This window comes from Amblyomma maculatum, chromosome 4 (assembly GCF_055883805.1).
Source record: "Amblyomma maculatum isolate TAMU_Amacu chromosome 4, ASM5588380v1, whole genome shotgun sequence".
In the NCBI taxonomy this organism is placed as follows: domain Eukaryota; kingdom Metazoa; phylum Arthropoda; class Arachnida; order Ixodida; family Ixodidae; genus Amblyomma; species Amblyomma maculatum.
This window is the reverse complement of record NC_139347.1, coordinates 54,421,366-54,440,784: the sequence shown is the minus strand read 5'-3', so window position 1 is coordinate 54,440,784 and position 19,419 is coordinate 54,421,366. Positions and strand designations below refer to the sequence as shown.

General features: G+C 52.0%; 2 protein-coding genes across 5 annotated transcripts in view; one reads left to right on the top strand and one right to left on the bottom strand.

The window, feature by feature from the left end:
• Window positions 1–19,419, top strand: part of Jupiter (microtubule-associated protein Jupiter) — a 69,374-nt gene that overhangs the window by 2,134 nt on the left and 47,821 nt on the right. The window contains exon 1 of one of the 3 annotated variants that reach the window (XM_084601534.1): window positions 13,661–13,826. The exons of the other annotated variants lie outside the window; for them this stretch is intronic. Coding sequence (XP_084457660.1) covers window positions 13,807–13,826 — 20 coding nt within the window. The 5' untranslated portion in view covers window positions 13,661–13,806. Of the gene's footprint in view, window positions 1–13,660; window positions 13,827–19,419 lie in introns of those variants that run through there. 3 annotated transcript variants of the gene reach the window in all.
• The window catches only part of LOC146191068 (uncharacterized), a 423,874-nt gene that overhangs the window by 393,118 nt on the left and 11,337 nt on the right, over window positions 1–19,419 (bottom strand). The gene's annotated exons all lie outside the window — the stretch shown is intronic.

The window sequence follows — 19,419 nt, the reverse complement described above, 5'->3', positions numbered from 1 at the left end:
CGCGAGGCAAACTTCTCTTTGTCAATGCTGTCGGAAAGAGCATACAAAGCGCTTGCAATGACGGCACGAAAAAGAAAGATAACGGAGGGTGAGCTCGGTGGCGCGCGGAGGGCTTGGGAATACGCGAAATACCTTCCAGGGCAGCGTACCCGCCCGCGCGGATCCGCTGGTGCCGTTACAGCGTAATCCCATGCGCGGCGGCGCAATCAACCTTGCAGCGGCGCTATGCGGGGAAGCCGCCCAGAGGTTGCCCGCGCATGCACGTGCAGCACAGGTCATAGCCCGCTCTTCCCGGCGCGTTATGCGAGGGGTCAGGGCATAATTCCTGCTCCTCGAGAAAGAGACGCTGTTGCTTCTGCTGGGCTGATGATTGCGCGTGACGAAATGCAGCCTAAACATCATCGCCGAGCCCCCCTCCCTTCGCTCCCTCCATTACATATACAGCAGCTAAGAACCGGGCTCGTGAGAACGTCGCCTCACCGCTCGTCCGCATAAGATAACAACAATACGCAAGCGACCCCCCCGTACATAACGCCTGTTGCAGAAATGAGCTGGCCGACGGTGTTGTGTATAACGCTCAGTGCGCCGCGTTACAGAATGACGAGTATCTTGTCGTTTATTCCGGTAATCGGCGCCTCTCTCTCCGATTGATCAGAGAGGCCGAGAGAGCCGTTTCGTGGGGCTTTATTTTGATGTTACCTGAGCCCGTTGTACGCCTTGCCTGCCCGCCTCACAAGGGGGACGCATTCCGAGAACGGCAGGCACCTGAAAGCCGCCGCACGGTGTCGGCGAACTTTGCCAGCGAGGAGCGGCGCCAGCAGCTGCAACAATAAGCAGCAACCGAAAGGGCGACCTGCCTCTTCAAGCCGGCCCTCGAGGCGCGCGCAGGAGCAGCCGATATACACATTCTTCGCCCTTTACCGTAAATTGTAGCTTCCGCGGCCGTGAGCAAATTGTACGGACGGATGAAGGTACCGCATACTGAAGTTTTGGAGCGAAAATAGGGAGATAAATGTTGGCCAAGCGATGGCAGAACAGTGCCTCCAGAACAAAGCATGAAGGCTGAGTTCCATGGAGTCATTTGGCGGCCGATTCTCGATTAGCTTCGAGCGGAAACACCATTGTCGACGTCACCGTACCGTCCTCATCCTTTCTTCGTGCGTTTCTTTCTCGCCCCACTGCACGCAAGTTTTGGAGAGGACTCCGTTCGCGCCTTCTTGTTGGCCCTTTATTTTTTAGCCGCCTTCTCCCAAGAGCAGGGTGCTGCTGGAAGAAGTGCAACAGCAAAGCGACGAAGCACGGCAGTTCGTCTCGCGCCTCCTTTCCTCCTCGAGCGGTGGAGGTCAGCTGTAAGCACGGAAGAAGACTCTACAGATGCGCTGGAGGAGGGACGAGAAAGAGACAGAAGAGAAGGAAAAGACGCGCTAGCGCCAGGAAGAGAACGCGCCATGATGATCACGAACGACGCTGGTCGCCGCCGTCTGCCGGCGGGCACCGGCGGTGCGCCGGGGTTACGCGAGAAAAAGAGTGAACCTGTTCTACCACTCTTTCCGCGCACCATCATCGCGACGGCCGCTGCAGCTACGCACGGAGGTTGCCGCTGCCCGCAACGGAAGAGCGCGCAGCCGTCGTGAACCGAGCTTTAAAGTTGTGTGCAAGGAAGCTGGCCGCTTCCCGCTACCGCTGGAGTTCAACCCCCTCCTCCCGGTCCAGTTGCCTCGTCTCTTCAGTGCCTCCGCACTGCAGTGTACGGCACCTGCCATGCGGAGGATCGCGTCCAAAGGTTTGCGAGGAAGAATCCACGCGGGACTCCCTGAAGAATACTCGTTTTAAGGAAGCGAGCAACCTTGTCATATCATTTCATGATGATGATGATTGCGGCCTTCCCTTCAATGTAGGCGCTCGGCGAAAGTTCGGGCGGGTTCAAATCAGGTCAAAATATACAATTGCGATAAGAAAAAAAAAAAAAAACGAAACGTTCTATTGCACTGAATTTAGCAGCTACAACAGGTGCACTCAGTTCCGAACGGGTACGCCTTCGTTTAGTAGCCTCCGCCGCGCCCCACTGCTTGAACGCGCATGTCACAGCGTTGCCTGACCAGAAAATGCGGAACTTGACTCGGGCCTTCTACTCCAGTATGAGAGAAATGGGAGAATTACCAAAATATGTAGAGAACAAATAGAGAAGAACAGTGTACGAGGCAGGGTACACAAACATGTCTCATAGCCGTGGCAGAAATCAGATCGTTTGCTGCGCGGTGTTAAGTGCATCGAATCCAGCGAGCTCGTAACACCTGAGCCTGTCTTCTGCCCCGAATATATACAGCCCGACTCCCTTAGTAGGATGATTCTGGAATTTTCGCTCCATGTTCACTGAGCGCGAACTACGAGGCGCCGGTTCGTACAACCAGCATTGAAGGATTCTGGTACAACGGTTCATTGGCGAAGTGAATGACGAGAGTCTGCAGAACACAACGCTAACAGCTATGCATTCTCAGATGGCAGGTCAGCCACCGTATTGGCTCCATATATGAGTAGGATGTAGATCTCAGGCGACCACCATCTTTCAGACACCAACCTCTGACAAGGCCCCAAGCACCTAGAAATGAGACATGCTTTTCTCTTTTTTATTGCGAAAGCAATACTTCTCTAGGTTTCGAGCCTTCAGCGTAGCGCGACCGGTATCCACGTCTTACCCACGTGACGCTGTGACGTCACACCCCACGTGGACTGGCAAGAGCTGCCAAATTGAGTCTCGTTTCACATGGCACAGTTATGTCAGAATCAGCCTGCTAGGACCCTGGCATTCACGTTACCCCTATAGGCCACTAAGGCACGTTCATACGGCTTGGTTAAAGCGGGGCTTTATATGTGGGTTAAAGAAGAAGAAGAACGCTCGGTCACCCGCAGCTAATGCTTTCGCTCAATATTTGGTTCAGCAGCGTTGAACCCTTGTAATATTGTATATATATATATGCTCTGGTGACAGTCCAAACAAGAGGCCTTTGCCAAAGTTCCGATTCCGAAGAGGGCCTCTGCGAAGCAGCTCCGCCGTGTGACGATCGCAACGGAATGCCAAGCAAGGTGATGAACGAAAGGGTACGCGGAACGGGGGCCTGACAGGCCACGACTCGGCAAAGCCCAGCGCACAGAGCATCAAGTTTTATGGCAGGCAGCTCGCACATGCGGCTCTGTACGAATGGCCTCGGGATGCGCACTCACGCGCATGTGTGGCCCCCTGCATGGAAGGAGGCTTTCACCTCTCCAGGAGACGTGAAGAGATGTGGAGCGGCACAAGGAAGGCCGCCTCCTCCTTCGCTGAGCGATGCGCCGGAAACCATCTGCTCCGAGCCCCGAACGGTGCCATTGTGAGGGCCAAGCCCCAATGGGAGCGCTGCTGAATGCGGATCGCCACGACGCCCGTGGCGCCTGTTCCCCGCGAGCGCCGGCGGCAAACAAAAACGCACGGTTCCGGGAGACGGAAACATTTGCGCAGCTCGCACGGGGAGGGGTACAAAGATCAGGGAGGAGAAGGAGGACGACGCCAGGTGCTCGCGCCGACGCCCCGATGCCAGCACGGCCTCTGCCGCGTCGATGTCGCCGCCGCCGCCGCCGGGGGTTTCGCAGGCACGACTGCCCGAAATGCTCCTCCCGTGTCTTCGGAAGGCGCGGTCATGCCGCTGAGCGTCCTCACGTCTTTGAGCTTGCGTTGGCGTAGCTCGTGAGACGTTGATGACTGCTCTAGGAGATGCCCGTCTTCGCAGTATGCGCCTTGTACATCATTACTGCGTGCAGTGATACGAGAAAGAGTTCCTAGACAACATCGAGTCAGACCGGCGTATTGGCCTGCCACTGCGGCTAGATACTTGAAGAGCATGCACTTGCTGGTCGGGACGCCTGTACACTCCTGAAGAGGCCGCAGACCCGATGGGATGGATAGGCACACTGTGCACCTCTTCGCTTCGGTTCAAGCTCGCCAGTATTGTTCACCCCCGCTGAAAGGGAACTCTCATCTTCATGGAGTCCGTCCTTAAAAGAGGATGGATAGGCATATTGTACAGGCATCCCCACCAACAAGTGCTCTTCAAGTAATCGGCTCGATATTGTCTAGGAACTCTTTCTCATATCAGTGCACGCAGTAACGATGCATGAGGCGCATACCGCGAAGACATGCATTTCCTAGAGCAGTCATCAACGCCAACGCGAGCTTAAAGACGTGAGGACGCTCGTCGGCACGTTATGGACCTTCGGGGCATGAACACTTGAGTGCAGTGGGGCCGTGCGAGGGCCCAGGGATCTGCGAATCCCAAACTCCTTTGCCTAAAATAACGTTTTATCCATCCCCCTTCGGTCCTGATAGGCATCTGAGCAGCTCTTTGCCGTCTCAGCGCTCCAAGCTCGTCAGTATATCGTTCATCCCCGCTGAAAGTGAACTGCTCTCTAATTTAGTTCAGAATGCCTGCTCGGGCTCACTTGCCGGCGACCCTCGGACGTCGTGCAAGACGCGCCGCCACTCCGCGAGATGCGCTCACACGCATGTCTCGTCGCCTGGAGCTCAAAGTGGTGCGTGGAAGGGCGACCTTAAAAAAACGACGTGCAACAGGAAAAAGGCGAGGAGCTTGCGCCGCGAAACAAGAAAGACGGCGGCGTGCGCGGGCTAAAAGGAAAGCGGGGGCCCGAATGCGCGGTGTCGGCTCACGAAGAAGCAGCGCGACCTTTGGCGAGCCACGCATATATGACCCCGAGAGCACGACCGCTCGGCGAAGATGATAGTTCTCAGACGTGTGCGCGCGCGGCTGGCTCGCCTCGGAGAAACTAGCGGAGAGTCGTTTCCAGGTTTGCCTTGACGCCACTTGTCTTCGCCTGGCCGCTGTGTGTTTGCGTCTTTGTCTCGAAAGCGTGGGCAGCCGCAAGGCCTGTCCTTGGTGTCATTTAGTCGTCACTTCGAACCGCCAAGCGAATGCTTATCCTCGCGTGCTTGTCGCAGTGGAAATAACAGCGCCACAGAGTGAACGACTTTTGCTCGCCGCTGCCGCAGCTGGCCACGCGCTGCCGACAGGCGAGGTCTAGAGAGTGAGGATTCTGTTTTGTAAACGCCGCATCAGGAAACACTGAGCGTGGTTAGACATATATGATGTCGTCAATGCCATTGAGATGTCTGCGCATTTGAACATCTAAGCACGAGCAAAGAAAGTTCGACGAAATATTTTACATCTGCCTTCGCGAAAGGCAAGAAATAGCGAAGTCATAAATTGACACTTGTTGACACCCATTATACCGTATGGCTGTGCAACGAATTTTTATTACATAGTGCACATTCACGATGCCAACTACAGCGAATCGCACTACGAGTTAAGGACACATTATAAAGGTGGAACCCTAACTGCACACATGAAAATTGCGTGGTCACTCTTCTGGACTGCATGCTAAATATCTTCCATCTGACGGGTCCGTCAAACGGTGCTCGCGGTTTTGCCGCTCTCATACCTGTGTGTGACTACAAAATCCGGACACTCAGAGTTCGAGCACCCAAAGCGTCAGATAGGGACCCCCTAACCACAAAGTACGGTTCAATACGTTTGACAGCTCAGTGCCTAAATGCAAGAAGACTTCTGCCCTCCTATCACCGAGTATTCGCTCGCGCTACGGGACACCAATCTAGCCCGATTCTTTAGTCGGCACAATGGCACACCGCAAGTTCATCAAGCGTCACGTGCCTTGTTCGCTGCCTGAAAAGAGGTCATAACAGTTGCCTGATGCAAATACGACAGACGTCAGTTTTCATTACTTTCGTTCCATCGCTTATCCACTTGGGGCGGAAAGGGGACGCGAACTCAGTTGCATGTAGCCTCTTCCCCTGACCTCAGACGTCATCTCTCTTCCGCATGGCTTGACACATCGAATAGAGCGACAGCTTCTGTATTCAGACGCTTTAACGTTACGTTTTTGGTTTATCTGTTGCAATGATGGCTTCGAATATTCTCTCCATGTCCTAACCACTGTTGTCGACAGAGCACGCAGCGAAAAAAATGTGAATCGCACCCTTCGTATCGTATCGCTTTCTTTCGAACGCGTATCGACCTCTGGTGTCTGTCACTCAGCGTCATTACGAAAGTGTGCTTTTTCGTCTCTTGATGAAGAGCAAGAAACGGAGGCGCGCGAGAAAACGAACCTAAACAACGCACACCATACTACGCTCCGAGCTCGGCCGTTAACGAGCAGCTAGTCGCGCTTGGTATAGTCTCTAAAATCGCCGCTTTGTACACTAGGGTTGCATATTGCAGACCAGATGCCCTAATGACTCTGAAGGGCGCTTTCGGAGCCCGAGTGCTGCTTGACGCGCATGCGTGTGAGCGGGTACCGTTGTTGAGTGCCGTCGTAGCACGAGGTTGCCTGTTTCGTGTCCGCTGTTGCACGCAAGCGCGTCAGCATCTTTACGAGCGCTGGGCGACAACGATGAATGGTTCGTGAATATACGGCCGCTTTTTCTGGCTCATTGCGAGCATCGGAGAGAGCGCGGGGAAGAGAGCGTTAAAAAAGTGATCAGCATCCCACGAAGAGAAGCAAGGAGCTAGCAAACATTATTGCAAGCGGGGGCCCAGCCAGTGAAAAGCTGCGTAGGCGATCCCGGCCGCATCGCCACCGTCCATGCCCCAGAGGCCTCCACTGTGGCGGGCGCATTGGTATGCACCGCGTCTCGGGGGGCGCATGCAGACAGGCGGACGCCGGCGCGGGTCGCATCAGCGGGGCTTCGTTGTAAGCCCACTTACGAAATAATCGCCCTTGCCGCTCCCTCGTGCGTGCAACCGGCGACGTCGGGCCAGGTCAGGAACTCGGGGCTCAGACCCCATTGTACGGCTTCCTCTCTTGTCGAAGGGGAGGGGGACACGTCATTGGCTATGACGTCATCACGCGCTTCGTCGAGCATGCAAGGCTTCCGCCATTCTTCTTCTTGAGCTTCCGATTAGCGATTACAGTTTTTGCTGCGCTTGGTTTTCGTCTTCGATGGTTCGTTCTCCAGGACTACGCCCGAAGCCCAGGGAGACACTCGGACCTGATGGTGCTTCCGCCAGTTTTGACATAGGCCCGTGAACCTCAGATCACTGACCGATGTGACATAAAGTCCTCACTGAGAACGTTGAATTGCAAGATCCCATCGATCTCTGAGCTCGTGCCCTGCATGGTTTTCGGTGTACTTGAAGTAGCCAGCGTTCGGAGACTCTTCACAGACTCCATCAGCAGACGCCTGGACGTTGCTAAAGTGGGAACACTGCGAATGTGTGACCTTTCTCGTCTCGTCTGTATGCAGTGTTTAAGTATCAGAATGAAAATATCCCGTCTGATTGAATATATCCGTAGACGAGCCTATGTAGTCCCGAGTACATATCATGCGAATACATTTTAATGTTGACCGTATTGATTCGAATTACGCGGAAACAGGGACATTATTTTAACGAACCTATGTTCGTTCCGCTAAATTTGCCGACGCAGCAAACGAGTAGTCTAACGTTGAAGAGAGGTGGTTAAGTTTGCTATTGAACCAAATAAGCTAATACGCTAATATGGTTTAGGTTTGGTTTGGGGTTTAGCGTCCCAAAGTGACTCAGGCTATGAGAGACGCCGTAGTGGATGGCTCCGGAAATTTGGACCACCTGGGGTTCTTTAACGTGCACTAACATCGCACAGCACACGGGCGCCTTGCTTTTCGCCTCTATCGAAAGGCGGGCCGCCAAGGCTGGGATCCGATCCCGAATCCTTGGGAACAGTATAGTAGAGTGCTCTAACCACTGCGCTACCCCGGCGGGGCTAATATGTTAATATAAATGAGTAAATTTATCTGCCTTTGGATTTGGAGAGTGAGCTGTGGTCGTGGCTTAAGTGAGTTGTGAGCAACCTTTAGTAAAACGGAAATTTGAGCTAGTTGGTACGTTATTGCAAATTACCAGCGCTGCGACGAGGAACAACAACGAGAGAGGAAGGACAAGGACAAGCAACGTTTAAACCTCTGCCTTTTCTTTTGTGCATCAAATATGCGAATACATACGGCACACTTCACTCACAGAACCGACGGAATGTTAAAGTGCAGCCATAGCATAAGGACGGGCAAAAAAAAAAATAAAATGAAACTCGCGCACTATTACAATGGTCACGTCGGAGCGGGCATTCCAGTCATTCATATATACAGGAAGCGGCGACATGCGGCCATTTTTCGGAAGCACACCCGTGAAAGCACTTAACGCCGCTTGACTTCGTGAGAGAGAAAGCGAATAGCGCACGCGTATCGACGTCAGACGGGCGTCGAATTCAAGGCCAATGACATGACAATAGCGTCAAAATCGAGAGTCGCGTAGCAACGCCGACGCGAACACAATTGATCGCTGCCGGCTTCCCTCTCCCGCGTGGCCTCCGTGGTATTACGCGAATAAAAGAAAAGAGTCCGCCCCACCCACGCCGGCCGACGTTCCACGCAAAGTTCGTTGAACCGTGAGCTACTCGGCGGTGGCGTTGCTTTGCTTCATCTTCGTTTTTATATTGCCTCACGTTGGTCTTGGGCGCTCGTCAGCGGAGCCAACCGCGTCGTCGCCCTGTGCGGGCTCGGATTGGCACGTGTGATATGTGGTCGCGTACCGCACGTTGCGGGCGTGGACCCACAACGATTATTCGTCGATTCTTGGAATCTGACCGTCGGGCGGCTGCTAGAAATCGATGGCTTTTTTCTTTCCATGCGTGAAATTGGCTATGCAGGTTTTGTATTTCTTTCTTTCTTGTGGCCTCAAGTACGGTACTATTACAGACTGAAGTAAATGGTGTTAGCAGATAAGTAACATAATGCAACAAGTGCCGCTATAGTGACAAGCATTAATTGCGGCTACTACCTTCGTAATGTCGGCTAATAACAACAGCAATATAAAATAATTCAGGTTTCTGCAAGTGGTGATGCAGCAAGGCAAGTAAAATATGGTTATTAGTTCGCGAACAAAATCACATTTTTTTTTAGCAGTGACTGACTGCCCGTGCGATTCAACAACACAATGTTACACAATGCGATTACTTTTTTATAATGATAGCTAAGACATCCCTAAAATGGTGGTGATCGTGAACGGCTGCCATGTCGAAAATGTTTTGAGACAATCCTTTAGTGAGCTAATCCTTTAGTAAGCGGATTAAATGACATGTCGTAGTGAAGTTTACGGTTGCCATAAAACTTTACACGTTTCTCTTCCGACACTATCTCGCATACCATGCAGAAGTCGAAACTCTGGAGATCCTAAGGACTCAGTCTGGACGCCTGCAGCTTTGCAAAAACATGTCTCTTAAGGTATAATGACTACGGGCGCGTTCAGAGAAGAGGGTTAACCTATAGCGACCCCCAAAGAAACTGCGATGCACTGCGCAGTATATCTCACGGATGTCAGTCTAAAACTCTGCAAACTTCTGCACGTCACAAGCGATGAAGTGAGTCAATTTATGTCCTGAAGGAATGAACAGAACATTAAAAAAAAAAAAAAGCTCCCTAATGCTTTTCAGACTTTCTTTTTCACTGGGACTGGTTCAAGAAGTGCCATCTATCGGAGAATTATGCCGAAATTTAATTTCATGTTCAGGCTCCTTCTAGTTGCTTTTTTTTTTTTTTCCCCTCTCTCTGTATTCGAATTCGAAAGTATTCGAAAGTATTCGAATACTTTCCTCGGCAAGCCTGCATCAGTCAGGTTTCGATTATTCTGTAATATCACTTCGTGTACCGGCTTATGAGGTTGTATGTCTGTGGCAACGCTGCGCTTAACTATGGCGTTAGTTTCCCTACCTGTGTGGTGCTTCGATGACTGATACAGCGATGTTGAGGGTAGACGAACCCATATGGCCGAATGGGTGTCTCGGCAGTTGAGCGCTAATAGCAGTATCCGCTTTAGTAAGCGCTGCAATCACGTTCCGTTTTTCGGCGCATATAATTCCTTTTATTTCTTTTCGTCTCCTGAAACGCGCTCGCGCTTTCAGCTTATTCGAACAGTTCAGCGTGGCCGTGTTGCGCAGTCCCATAAAAGAGGCGCGTCCGCACCCAGGGGATATCGTCGTGCCGTAGCCTCTCTCCTCAGGCTGACTGATGCTCGCCGTGAATGATGACCGATGGAAGGCGGGCTGCTCAGATCAGCGAGCACCGTACATACATGCGGAAGAGAACAATCAACAAAAACGTTGGTATAGGCGCTTGCTTGCACATCCCGGAGCGCAGACCTTTGAATTTGCCGCCGTCGTGCAGCGAGCTCTTGGGCAAGATTGGGTTCAGCGCTGGCCAAAGTGGCGTGCGCCGACGAGGCGTCGGCGCCTTGGCGGTGGCCGAGATTGAAGGAAAGAGGCATGTCGCTGCACCCCCCTGCGAAGCCCATCAGAGTGCCTCCTCATCATCGTGAGGAAACGCGGAGCAGTGGGGCAAAAAGACGAGTACTTGCACCCAGTCTCCCCGTCCTGAGTCACACACGAGAGGAAATCGACTAGCCAGTATAGGCTTCCGCTGGCGGGGATGGATGGCGTTCGCGTGGGTCCCGTCAACGGTTAAACCGGCGAAAGTTTGTGTCCCGGCAATGGGGCGCGGTCGTCTCTGGTTCGGCTGCCACGGTGCCTTGATGCGGGGAGAAAGAAAATCCTTCCACTAAGCGAGTTCGGCACTGCTAGAGGGATTCTGTTTTTCGCGTTAGCAGCAGACAAAAAAAAAAAAAAAAAAAAAAAAAAAAAAAAAAAAAAACTACACGAAGAATCGAGAAAAGTGAATAAGGGGACGCCTATAACTTGCGCGTTTTGTTCCTCTCTTGAGTCCGCTTCTGGCAGTAATGCGATCGCGGTAATTGAAACACTGTGATTTCAGAAGAGAGGAAGAGCGCGAGGAGCCATTTTGGCGACCCTATCTAGTTGGAAGTTATTCGCAAAAAAAGATTTGAACTGCTTCTGCATAGCGCACCGGTTGCTTTAATGCGCCTGAACTTATTGCCGATTAGGAGACAAGAGCCTGCGTGAGAGATTGACGCGCATATCCAAAAATGGGATCTGAGTTGGGAAACGCTAACGGTTGGCATGAACCAAAACTTTTGGCCCCGGATTACTCCCACCACCGAATTCTTTAGTGCACGCGCACCCATTCGACATGCATATAGTTGCAAACTTTAGCCAGAATTGTCTTGATCAGACGTCGAAAAGTGCCTTACAAACGATGCACTGTGTACAATGAAGCAAACAGCCAGAGACGCCGCCTGCGTAACGCAGCCCACATTGCACTTACAACGACACAGTATACAAAGAAAAGTGTACCTGTCTAACTTTAAACGCTGCTCGCACAACGCTCTCGCCTCGTCGTCATCGTTCTGGGGCGCTGTGAGCGTTTAAAATTGTGCCACTTAAGAGCAATCATTCCGCCTGAAGTCACTATTTCACGCTAGCTCGACCGCCTGGAACGCTGTTTTTCAGCGCGAGCTGAAAGTCGGCCGAAAACGTTTTGTCATCATTACCCGTGCGATTCAAGTGGTCACAATAATGCAGCCCTTGCTCAAAGGCTCTGCGAGCGTGCTAAACATTCGCCTGACGGAGTACTCCCGTCAGGAATTTAAAGAAATGTAATGCTCTTAGTCACTGCCACGCGTGGAGCAAGACGTCGCCATTTTTGTCATCGTTATAGCTCACCGAAAGCAGCGTTGATGGATGCTTTCTCTACTGGTGTGGGGACAGCCGAAACAATGACGCAAACGGTGCTGCCAATTTTTGGGTCAGGGTTCATCTGATGCAGCGCTGATGATGTGCGGACCTTCACTTTGCCCCGTCATCCCTTTTCTGGAGTAGTGTGGTACAAAGGAGAAACGAAATTGAATGATATAGCAGAAAAAAATAAATTGTCGTAGAGAAGGATGAAATGCGCACGAGAGCTCGCGACACGCCATATTGCTGCGCGTCGCTCTAATCAATGTACCTTATACGCAAAGTCTCGTGCTCGGCTGAGATGAAGAAAAAACAATAATAGTTCTCCATGATCTGCCGTTCCATCTATGAATCCGTTTACTGAGTGAATATTGGAGCTGGCTAAAATTTTAAAGCACCAATATTGCAATGCACACTGCCGCAAGTCCGTATTCGCACATCAGCCTATAGACATATGCTGCTGCCTTGGGTCAGCAACAATCATTTTCTCATGCACCCTCCACTTTTTCCGGCAAACACCGTGCATTTTGCAAAAACGTTCATATAGCGCTTTCCAAACATTTCGGTCTGAGCGAACGACAAACAAAGCCGCGAGCTTCCTTTGATGGCTTTGCGAATGTTTCCAAGCGTATAGACGGCGGAACTGAGTGTTTCGCGCAGAAGAGCGGACACACAGAGCCTCCCTTTGTGTGCCCTCCCTGTGAATAGTCGCCGGAATGCGGCGTGCGACAATTATGTGTTCCCATTTTGCCTATGCCGCGCCCGATGACAGCGGCTGATGGGAGTCGGACGGGCCCGCTGCCGGGAACACTAATTGCGTCAGCCAGACGCCATCAGAAAGAAAGCGCACGCGACAGCGGGTCAGTGAACTTGGCACATAGCCCATTCGAGTTAATTAAAGCAATGGGATAAAGGCGGGACGCCAAGAGGAAAACGGGGGGAAGTGAAAAACGACACAGCGGCGCGCATTTAAACCATCGTTTTCTCCGCTGTTATTTATTATTATTTTTTTAATTTTGGACTTTCTGTTGTGTGGCTGTCTGTGTTATTGCGCGCAGATATAGCACATTGCACTGTGCCGCAGCCTAAGACATTTTGCCGTATTTATGTAAGTCAAAATGGACGCCTCTCTCTCTCTCTCTCTCTCTCTATTTCTCGTTATTTTGTTTACTACCGCATACAAATGATACCCCGTGATGGGTGGAGTCGAGGCCTCGGGGAAGGGCTGATATAAATGCTGCCTCTGGCGCCACTCTATGTTGTTATGCAAATCGCTGATCGTTTTCCACTCATTATGACGGGAAGTCATTCTGTTAAGTTGACCAAGGTGAGGACAAGTGAGATGACTTCAGCCGATCAATATTCGAGAAGGGAACGCAGCGAGTGAAAGCACACCTGGTGTGAAGAGCGCCAGCTCAAACCTCAGTGTGCTTACACACACAGGCCGGTGTGTGTCGGAGGCGCACTGCCGCGATTCATTTGCCACACGCGGTGCCGAACTTGCGTGCAGCCATTCCATTTCGCCAGACAGACAGAGACACCCTCCTCCTCCCGCTCTCTCTCTCTGCATCGCGCCGGCACGGTGTACATACTTATTATACGGGACGTGTACGCACAGACGGGTTCGCACACCTGGATGGTTTCGCGGAGCGCAAAAGCGCACGGCACAAGCGTAAAAGAACACAGCAGACGGAGGTCGAGTGTGCGTGCACGTCTGTGTACAGGGGTAGGTGGTGGGTGGAGTGGAGGAGGCGGTCGTCGTCGCTGTTAGGCGACAGGATGTGACGTCATCAGATTGAGTGCAGTGTGTGTGTGCCGTTCTGCCCGGCAAACAGTTTTTACCCTCTGGTCAGTCAACCAGCAACTCCTCGTTCCGGTGGGCGGCTTTTCAGAATCCAGGAGTTCCCTGACGTCATCTCGCCCCCCCTTGACACGTGACCGTGGCCGCCATTGCTCCCTCTTTCCTTTCCGCCGACACAGCGGGGAACGAGTTTTCTCCGCCGAGAGAGACAGCGAGGTATTACGCGCACGAAACGCGCCTGTATAGGTCGCACCGCCGCCGCTGCTCGAGCGCACTCCTCGTCTTGGGTACAACAGCAGCTGCACACGACCCCTCTCTTCGCCATGGCCGCGCACCACATCAGGTACGGACGAAGCCTTTGGGCCTTCCCTTCTGCCTTGGCGTGGTCTCATTCCGTCACGCCGTCTCGATGGGCTTTTTGCTAGAAGCGGCAGCAGCGGAGGCCGCCTACTGGATGCGGGCAGTGCTCCTTTTATGGCCGCAGCCTCTCTTGCTTCCCTCGCGAGCCCAACTGTGCCGGCCTGCAGGTGGAGCATTCCGGGCGCCGGCTCGGTGGGTTACTGCTGTGCTACCGAAGGTTTCGTGGTCTGGCCGCAGATGGTGGGGCGGATATGTGTCTTTCCGTGCTTCCACTTCGAAACGTGCCTTGACTGCCCGGTCTGCCAGTATCTCGTCAACAGTGGTGTCATTCGGCAGGAAACTGTGAATGAACTCCTGCCGTGCTCACTCTGATAGCGAACTATGAGAAATTCTGAGGCAGCGCGTTTAACAGCATTCAGAAATATTTCAGTAAGTCCCAACAAGTATGGTAACGCAGCCGGGCGCATGGTTTCTCTGTCTCCTTCCTTGTTGTTTATTTACTTGTCTGGGCCTGACGTCATCCCGCATACACTGCTTATGACGCATGCGAAGCTCGCCAACGTTCAGCCCCGCGCCCATGTGGCGACTGTCAGCGCGGCGCTGCTCCCGCTCAATAAGTACGTGTCATCTACTCACTTCAGAGTCACAAAACGTTTGGGGGACACCCCTAGTTGTGACAGCGTATAACGGTTCCCGTCAACTGGCTCTACTTGCTGATTTTCGTTCGAGTACATTAACTTGGCAACTCGCCTACTCACTCGCCGCTTGATTTGTGCCTCTATACCTCGCATATATTAATTAGCATGCGCTCATAAGCTACCCAACTATGTAAAAGGCCGCTCTACATAGATACCTGTAAAGCCCCGCTTAACGAAGCCGTACGGGCATTCCCATCTCAACGGAGAAGTCCGAGTTTGCAGCGCCTGCCATGTCACGTGGTCTCGTGACGTCATACCACCCTCCGACCGATCATTACCCGGCCATGTCACCTGCCAAAGCCGCGTGGCCGTGAGTTTTCGCTCCCAACGACCGGGACCCGTGATTTTCTGCAATACGAGGCCTTTAACGGTGCCACGTTAAAAGCTGCTGGTATGCGGTTACCAGCTCCCCATTACCTGTTTGCGAGGCGACCATTTTTGTATGCCCACGACAATGATCGATTTGCGATTGCAATTCCCGCCTCGCACCGGCATTGCGCGTAACGGGTCACGTTCGTGTCTCGCCCCCTTGTCCCATTAACGAAAGCCGGCGTACTCCGGGGACCTTGAGGCCTATCTGGACACAATCTGAGGCCTCGCTCTGCACCACATGCCGTCCGCAAACAGCGTTATCGAAAAGCCGCAGCAGCGCGCGTACTTCGGGTGGCAGCGATTTCTCACTGCGATACACGCCTTGCTCACCCACTGTTTTCATTGAGCGATTGACTTTCTCTTCGCGTGGCCTCCGGTTGGGGAGTGAGATTATTCTGGTCAAGTACTCTAATTAGTGCAGTAATCGTACGAACAATTCAAGGGCGAGAAGAAAGCGCTTACAGCTTCGATCTTGTTAAGTGCAAGGTAAAATTACGTGTTCGTTTTTGACGAATATGAACTGCAGTTCACGTAGAAATATGGGGGAAATACGATCGTGGTGATAACAAGCGCTCGGTGAAGAGCAAATCAGTTAAATGCTCCGCTGAACTGACTGCTGTCTGAGAGCAGGCATTCACAGGAGGGCCGACGAGTTAAGGAAAGACGTGTAGGAAACTCCTGGTTATTGCTCGCGCTGCCAACCGTTGCAGCGGCGTGCAACCATCGTGACGGAGCCTGACGCGCGTCCGAGGGGCCGGAGTAGGTCGCGAGAAGGCGTCAGCATGCCGTTTGTCTTTCTGTTCTCATTCTTGTCATCCAACAGCGTTGATGTATAGTGCGTTAGACTTTCCAGGCCAACGATTACGCCTCTCTGGCATCCTGCTGTAGCGAAAGACGTGTTTAAGCGAACTTAACGCAAAAAAAGAGAGAGAGAGAGAGAGAGAGAGAGAGAGAGAGTGTGTGTGTGTGTGTGTGTGTGTGTGTGTGTGTGTGTGTGTGTGTGTGTGTGTGTGTGTGTGTGTGTGTGTGTGTGTGTGTGTGTGTGTGTGTGTGTGTGTGTGTGTGTGTGTGTGTGTGTGTGTGTGTGTGTGTGTGTGTGTGTGTGAGAGAGAGGACGGGCATTGTGCGCTTTGATAGCATCACCTAGCATAGCGCAGTAAGAGAGTATGTGGTGGGCCGAGCGTGACATGCATCAGGGACAGGATCCTGCGCCGTTTACTTAGTTTGAGGGATCCCCTTGATGAGGACTGGACACGCAGTGGCGCACTCCGATTTGGGCTGATAAATATTTAACAGCAAGGAACCACTGCTGCGTTTTGCTTACTAGTTAGCGCGAATCAGTTAGGCGCATCAGTAGTTATTTTCCTTAGTCTTAATACCGTACAAAAAGTATATATATCCTGAGAGAAGAAACGCGGAATAGATTCAGAAAAAGTAGTGAAAAGGCTGCTTTCTTTTGTCGTCTCGCGCTAAAGAAAACTGCACACCATTGTTTGCCTAACTGGTCGTGGCCGTGTTTGACAAGAACGACCGAAGAGTAGCATTATATACGGCTGGCCCAAACTATATGGAAAAAGGAGAGTTCCATTCGCGTGACGACGCCCGTGACACGCCCAAGACATTATAGCCGCGCAACGCTGAGCACATTCCGGAAACCCCTCACACAGCCTCTCAGAACGCTGGGCGGGTCTCTTGGAACGCGACGGCGTCACGTCCTGCCCAGACGCGCGACCATCTTGCGCGGCAGACCGCAATCTCGCTGACGTCCACACTCTGTGCTCAGCGAGATAATTTGCGCACGTGATCTCACACGCCACCGCACACGAGCTTGCCTCCGCCTCGCGAGGTACATTGGGTCGCGCAGTTTCATCCCATTCATATATATATATATATATATATATATATATATATATATATATATATATATATATATATATATATATATATATATATATATATATATATATATATATTTGTTTTCGCGCGCAAAAAAGCCTCACACGACGACGGCGTGCGCTTTGGTGGCAAAGACGACGGCTGCGGGTGCAATGCCCCATGCTGTTTATAAATACGGCCCGGCGGGCTACTTGGATGTCTCCGCTCCAGTCTGGCAAGGAGCTGTCCCGAATAGGAAAGCCGGGCACCTAGAGAGAGAGACGACCGCCATGAGAGAGAGTGACGCCTTGGAGCGCGACGCGCAGATAACGGATTTGGGGAGAGAGAGGCACGAATGCACCGCCACTGCTTGACGATCTGCAGACCCCCCCCCCCCCCCCCCCTCTCTTTCCCTGCTGTCTGGCGCGAGCATTGCAGCATGCGCTGTCTAGGAATGGAATGCTGTCACACTGCGGGAGGACCACCTGCCGTCGACGACGAGTTTGAAAAGTTTGGATCGTCAAAACGAAATATCGGTGCTATATAACACAGGCAGTCGTCTTCTCAGTCTCCATCAATTTGAGGTGCATGCGCTTGCCAGCAAAGAACTGTGCTATTCGCAGACTCTCCGCGCCATGCGCGAACTAGGATGCGCAATGAGTCAATGACACAACTTTGGATCTAACAGACGAAGAGAGGCGCGCCTGTCGGCCACAACTGGCGTGGTCTGTCTGGGAGGAAGAGAAGGAAGCTATGAAAGATGGAAACGCGCAGAAACTGTCTCACTTCAGGAGTGGACTCCTGATCCTCGCCGTGAGGAACGGGGTGAAAAAAAAAAATAAAAAAAAAAAAGAAAGCTGCTGAGACAGAACAGCACTCTACACCTCCCCGGCGGTTTCTTTATTTAGACGCAGACGGTGCGAGCACGGCGATGCGGAAAGGCACGTCGTCCGCATTCAGCCAAATGCGAACTATTCAAGGTCTACATGCGTGCCTAATGGTTTAATGCTCGCGCCGCGTGTGCATTGTGCCGCCAGGCGGCGACTCGCAAAGGTAGAGATGAAAGCGACGCCGCGGTAATGATTTACGCTCTACGTTGGAACGGACTATTCGAGCGAAAATGTCGTATAGATTAAACTTTTGAAAGAAACTGACGCTTCTGAATGTGCTGTGTAGGTATCTGAATACCATGTCCGGCGCTCGGCACTGCACGCAAGCAACTGAAAGCGTGTCGTAAGTCCTAAAAAAAGAAAAGAAAAACGCCGACAGGTGAAGCGTTTTTCATGAATGTCATGCATGGAACTTTATAACCAGGACGCACGCATATGGCATTGCCGTTTTTCTTGGGAGCTTTTCAGTCGTACTATGTGCGTTGTTGTTTCGTAGATTCATAACCGCGGAACATTATTTTCACTCGACCAACAGCTCAGGCTTCCGTTCACTCAGGCAAATAGCAGATTGATAGTCTCGCTGGGCTTCGCGTTCCCAGTTTGACAACAGAATAATAATAATAATAATAATTGACTCACAGAAAAGGCGCAGTATTTGTCACACTTGTTTCTGTGGACACCTGAACCGCGCAAGAAAATGTATTTAGGCAGCGCGAAGAAGGGTGCACGGCGACCAGCTCTCAAAGGTTGGTTAGCATCGAACGCTGAAGGTGTTCCCAAAATGTGCGTTCCCGGCACCGTTAGTACCGGAAATTCGTTTCCTTTGTTGGCACTCGCGAACAAACAAAAACAAACTATGATCTGCAGCTCTCACTGCAGCATATGGCCCGTAAGAAATTACGGCAGAAACGGCTGCGGCGAAAGTGGCGGACCGGCGCGTTTTTGATAGCCGCTGCACTGCCTTGTTTGGTACGAAATAGGCCGGACGAAATACGTCCTTCTACTTGGCCCCTTGGCTCTGGACTTGACGTGAGTGAAAGGCAGGTCTTACAAGGAAAGCGTTCAGAGTTCGTTCAACCATGTACCGGGAAACCTCAACTCGGTTATTGCAATACTACGCCATGCCAGCGATGCAGGAAAAGGGGTTCTAAATATTGCACTCGGGTAAGAGTTGGCCTTCGCCTTAGTCAGCTGTAGGAACTTTTAATAGGTATAAAATAGACACGCGTCAACTCAGGATCTAAGTTTCGTTTTCTGGCGAATGTTTAGAGGTTCAGATTCCCCAGAGCGCCGAAAGTTGCATACAGCGAGGCACAGAACGCTGCGTTAGGCAGCGCGTACACCGCAGGCTGCCCTGAAGGCCAATGACGCCCACGTTACCCACGTTTAATATCCGAAAAAGCGGAAGAGGCACAAAATGGCGTCTCCCTCAGAACGGGTATCACTGTACGAGTGAACTGTTTTGTTGTGCATATCCGAGCGTGGAAGATGCGTCGTAGCTGTTTATTTTATTCATGTCGCAGGCATATCGTCTGCAGGCTATAATTCTTTTTCACCCCGGAAATTGGTCTCATCAGTAATACCCATCACGAAAAAAAGAGGTCTTTAAGGAAGCGTAATGTGTGTTCTTCCCTGCAGACGAGCAGGGAGGAGGGGCGGGGTGGCAGTTCCTGGCCCTACGGGGCTGGGGCGGTAGGTCACTGCCGCTTGCGGCGGGGGCTAGCCAGCCACCAATTTTTCT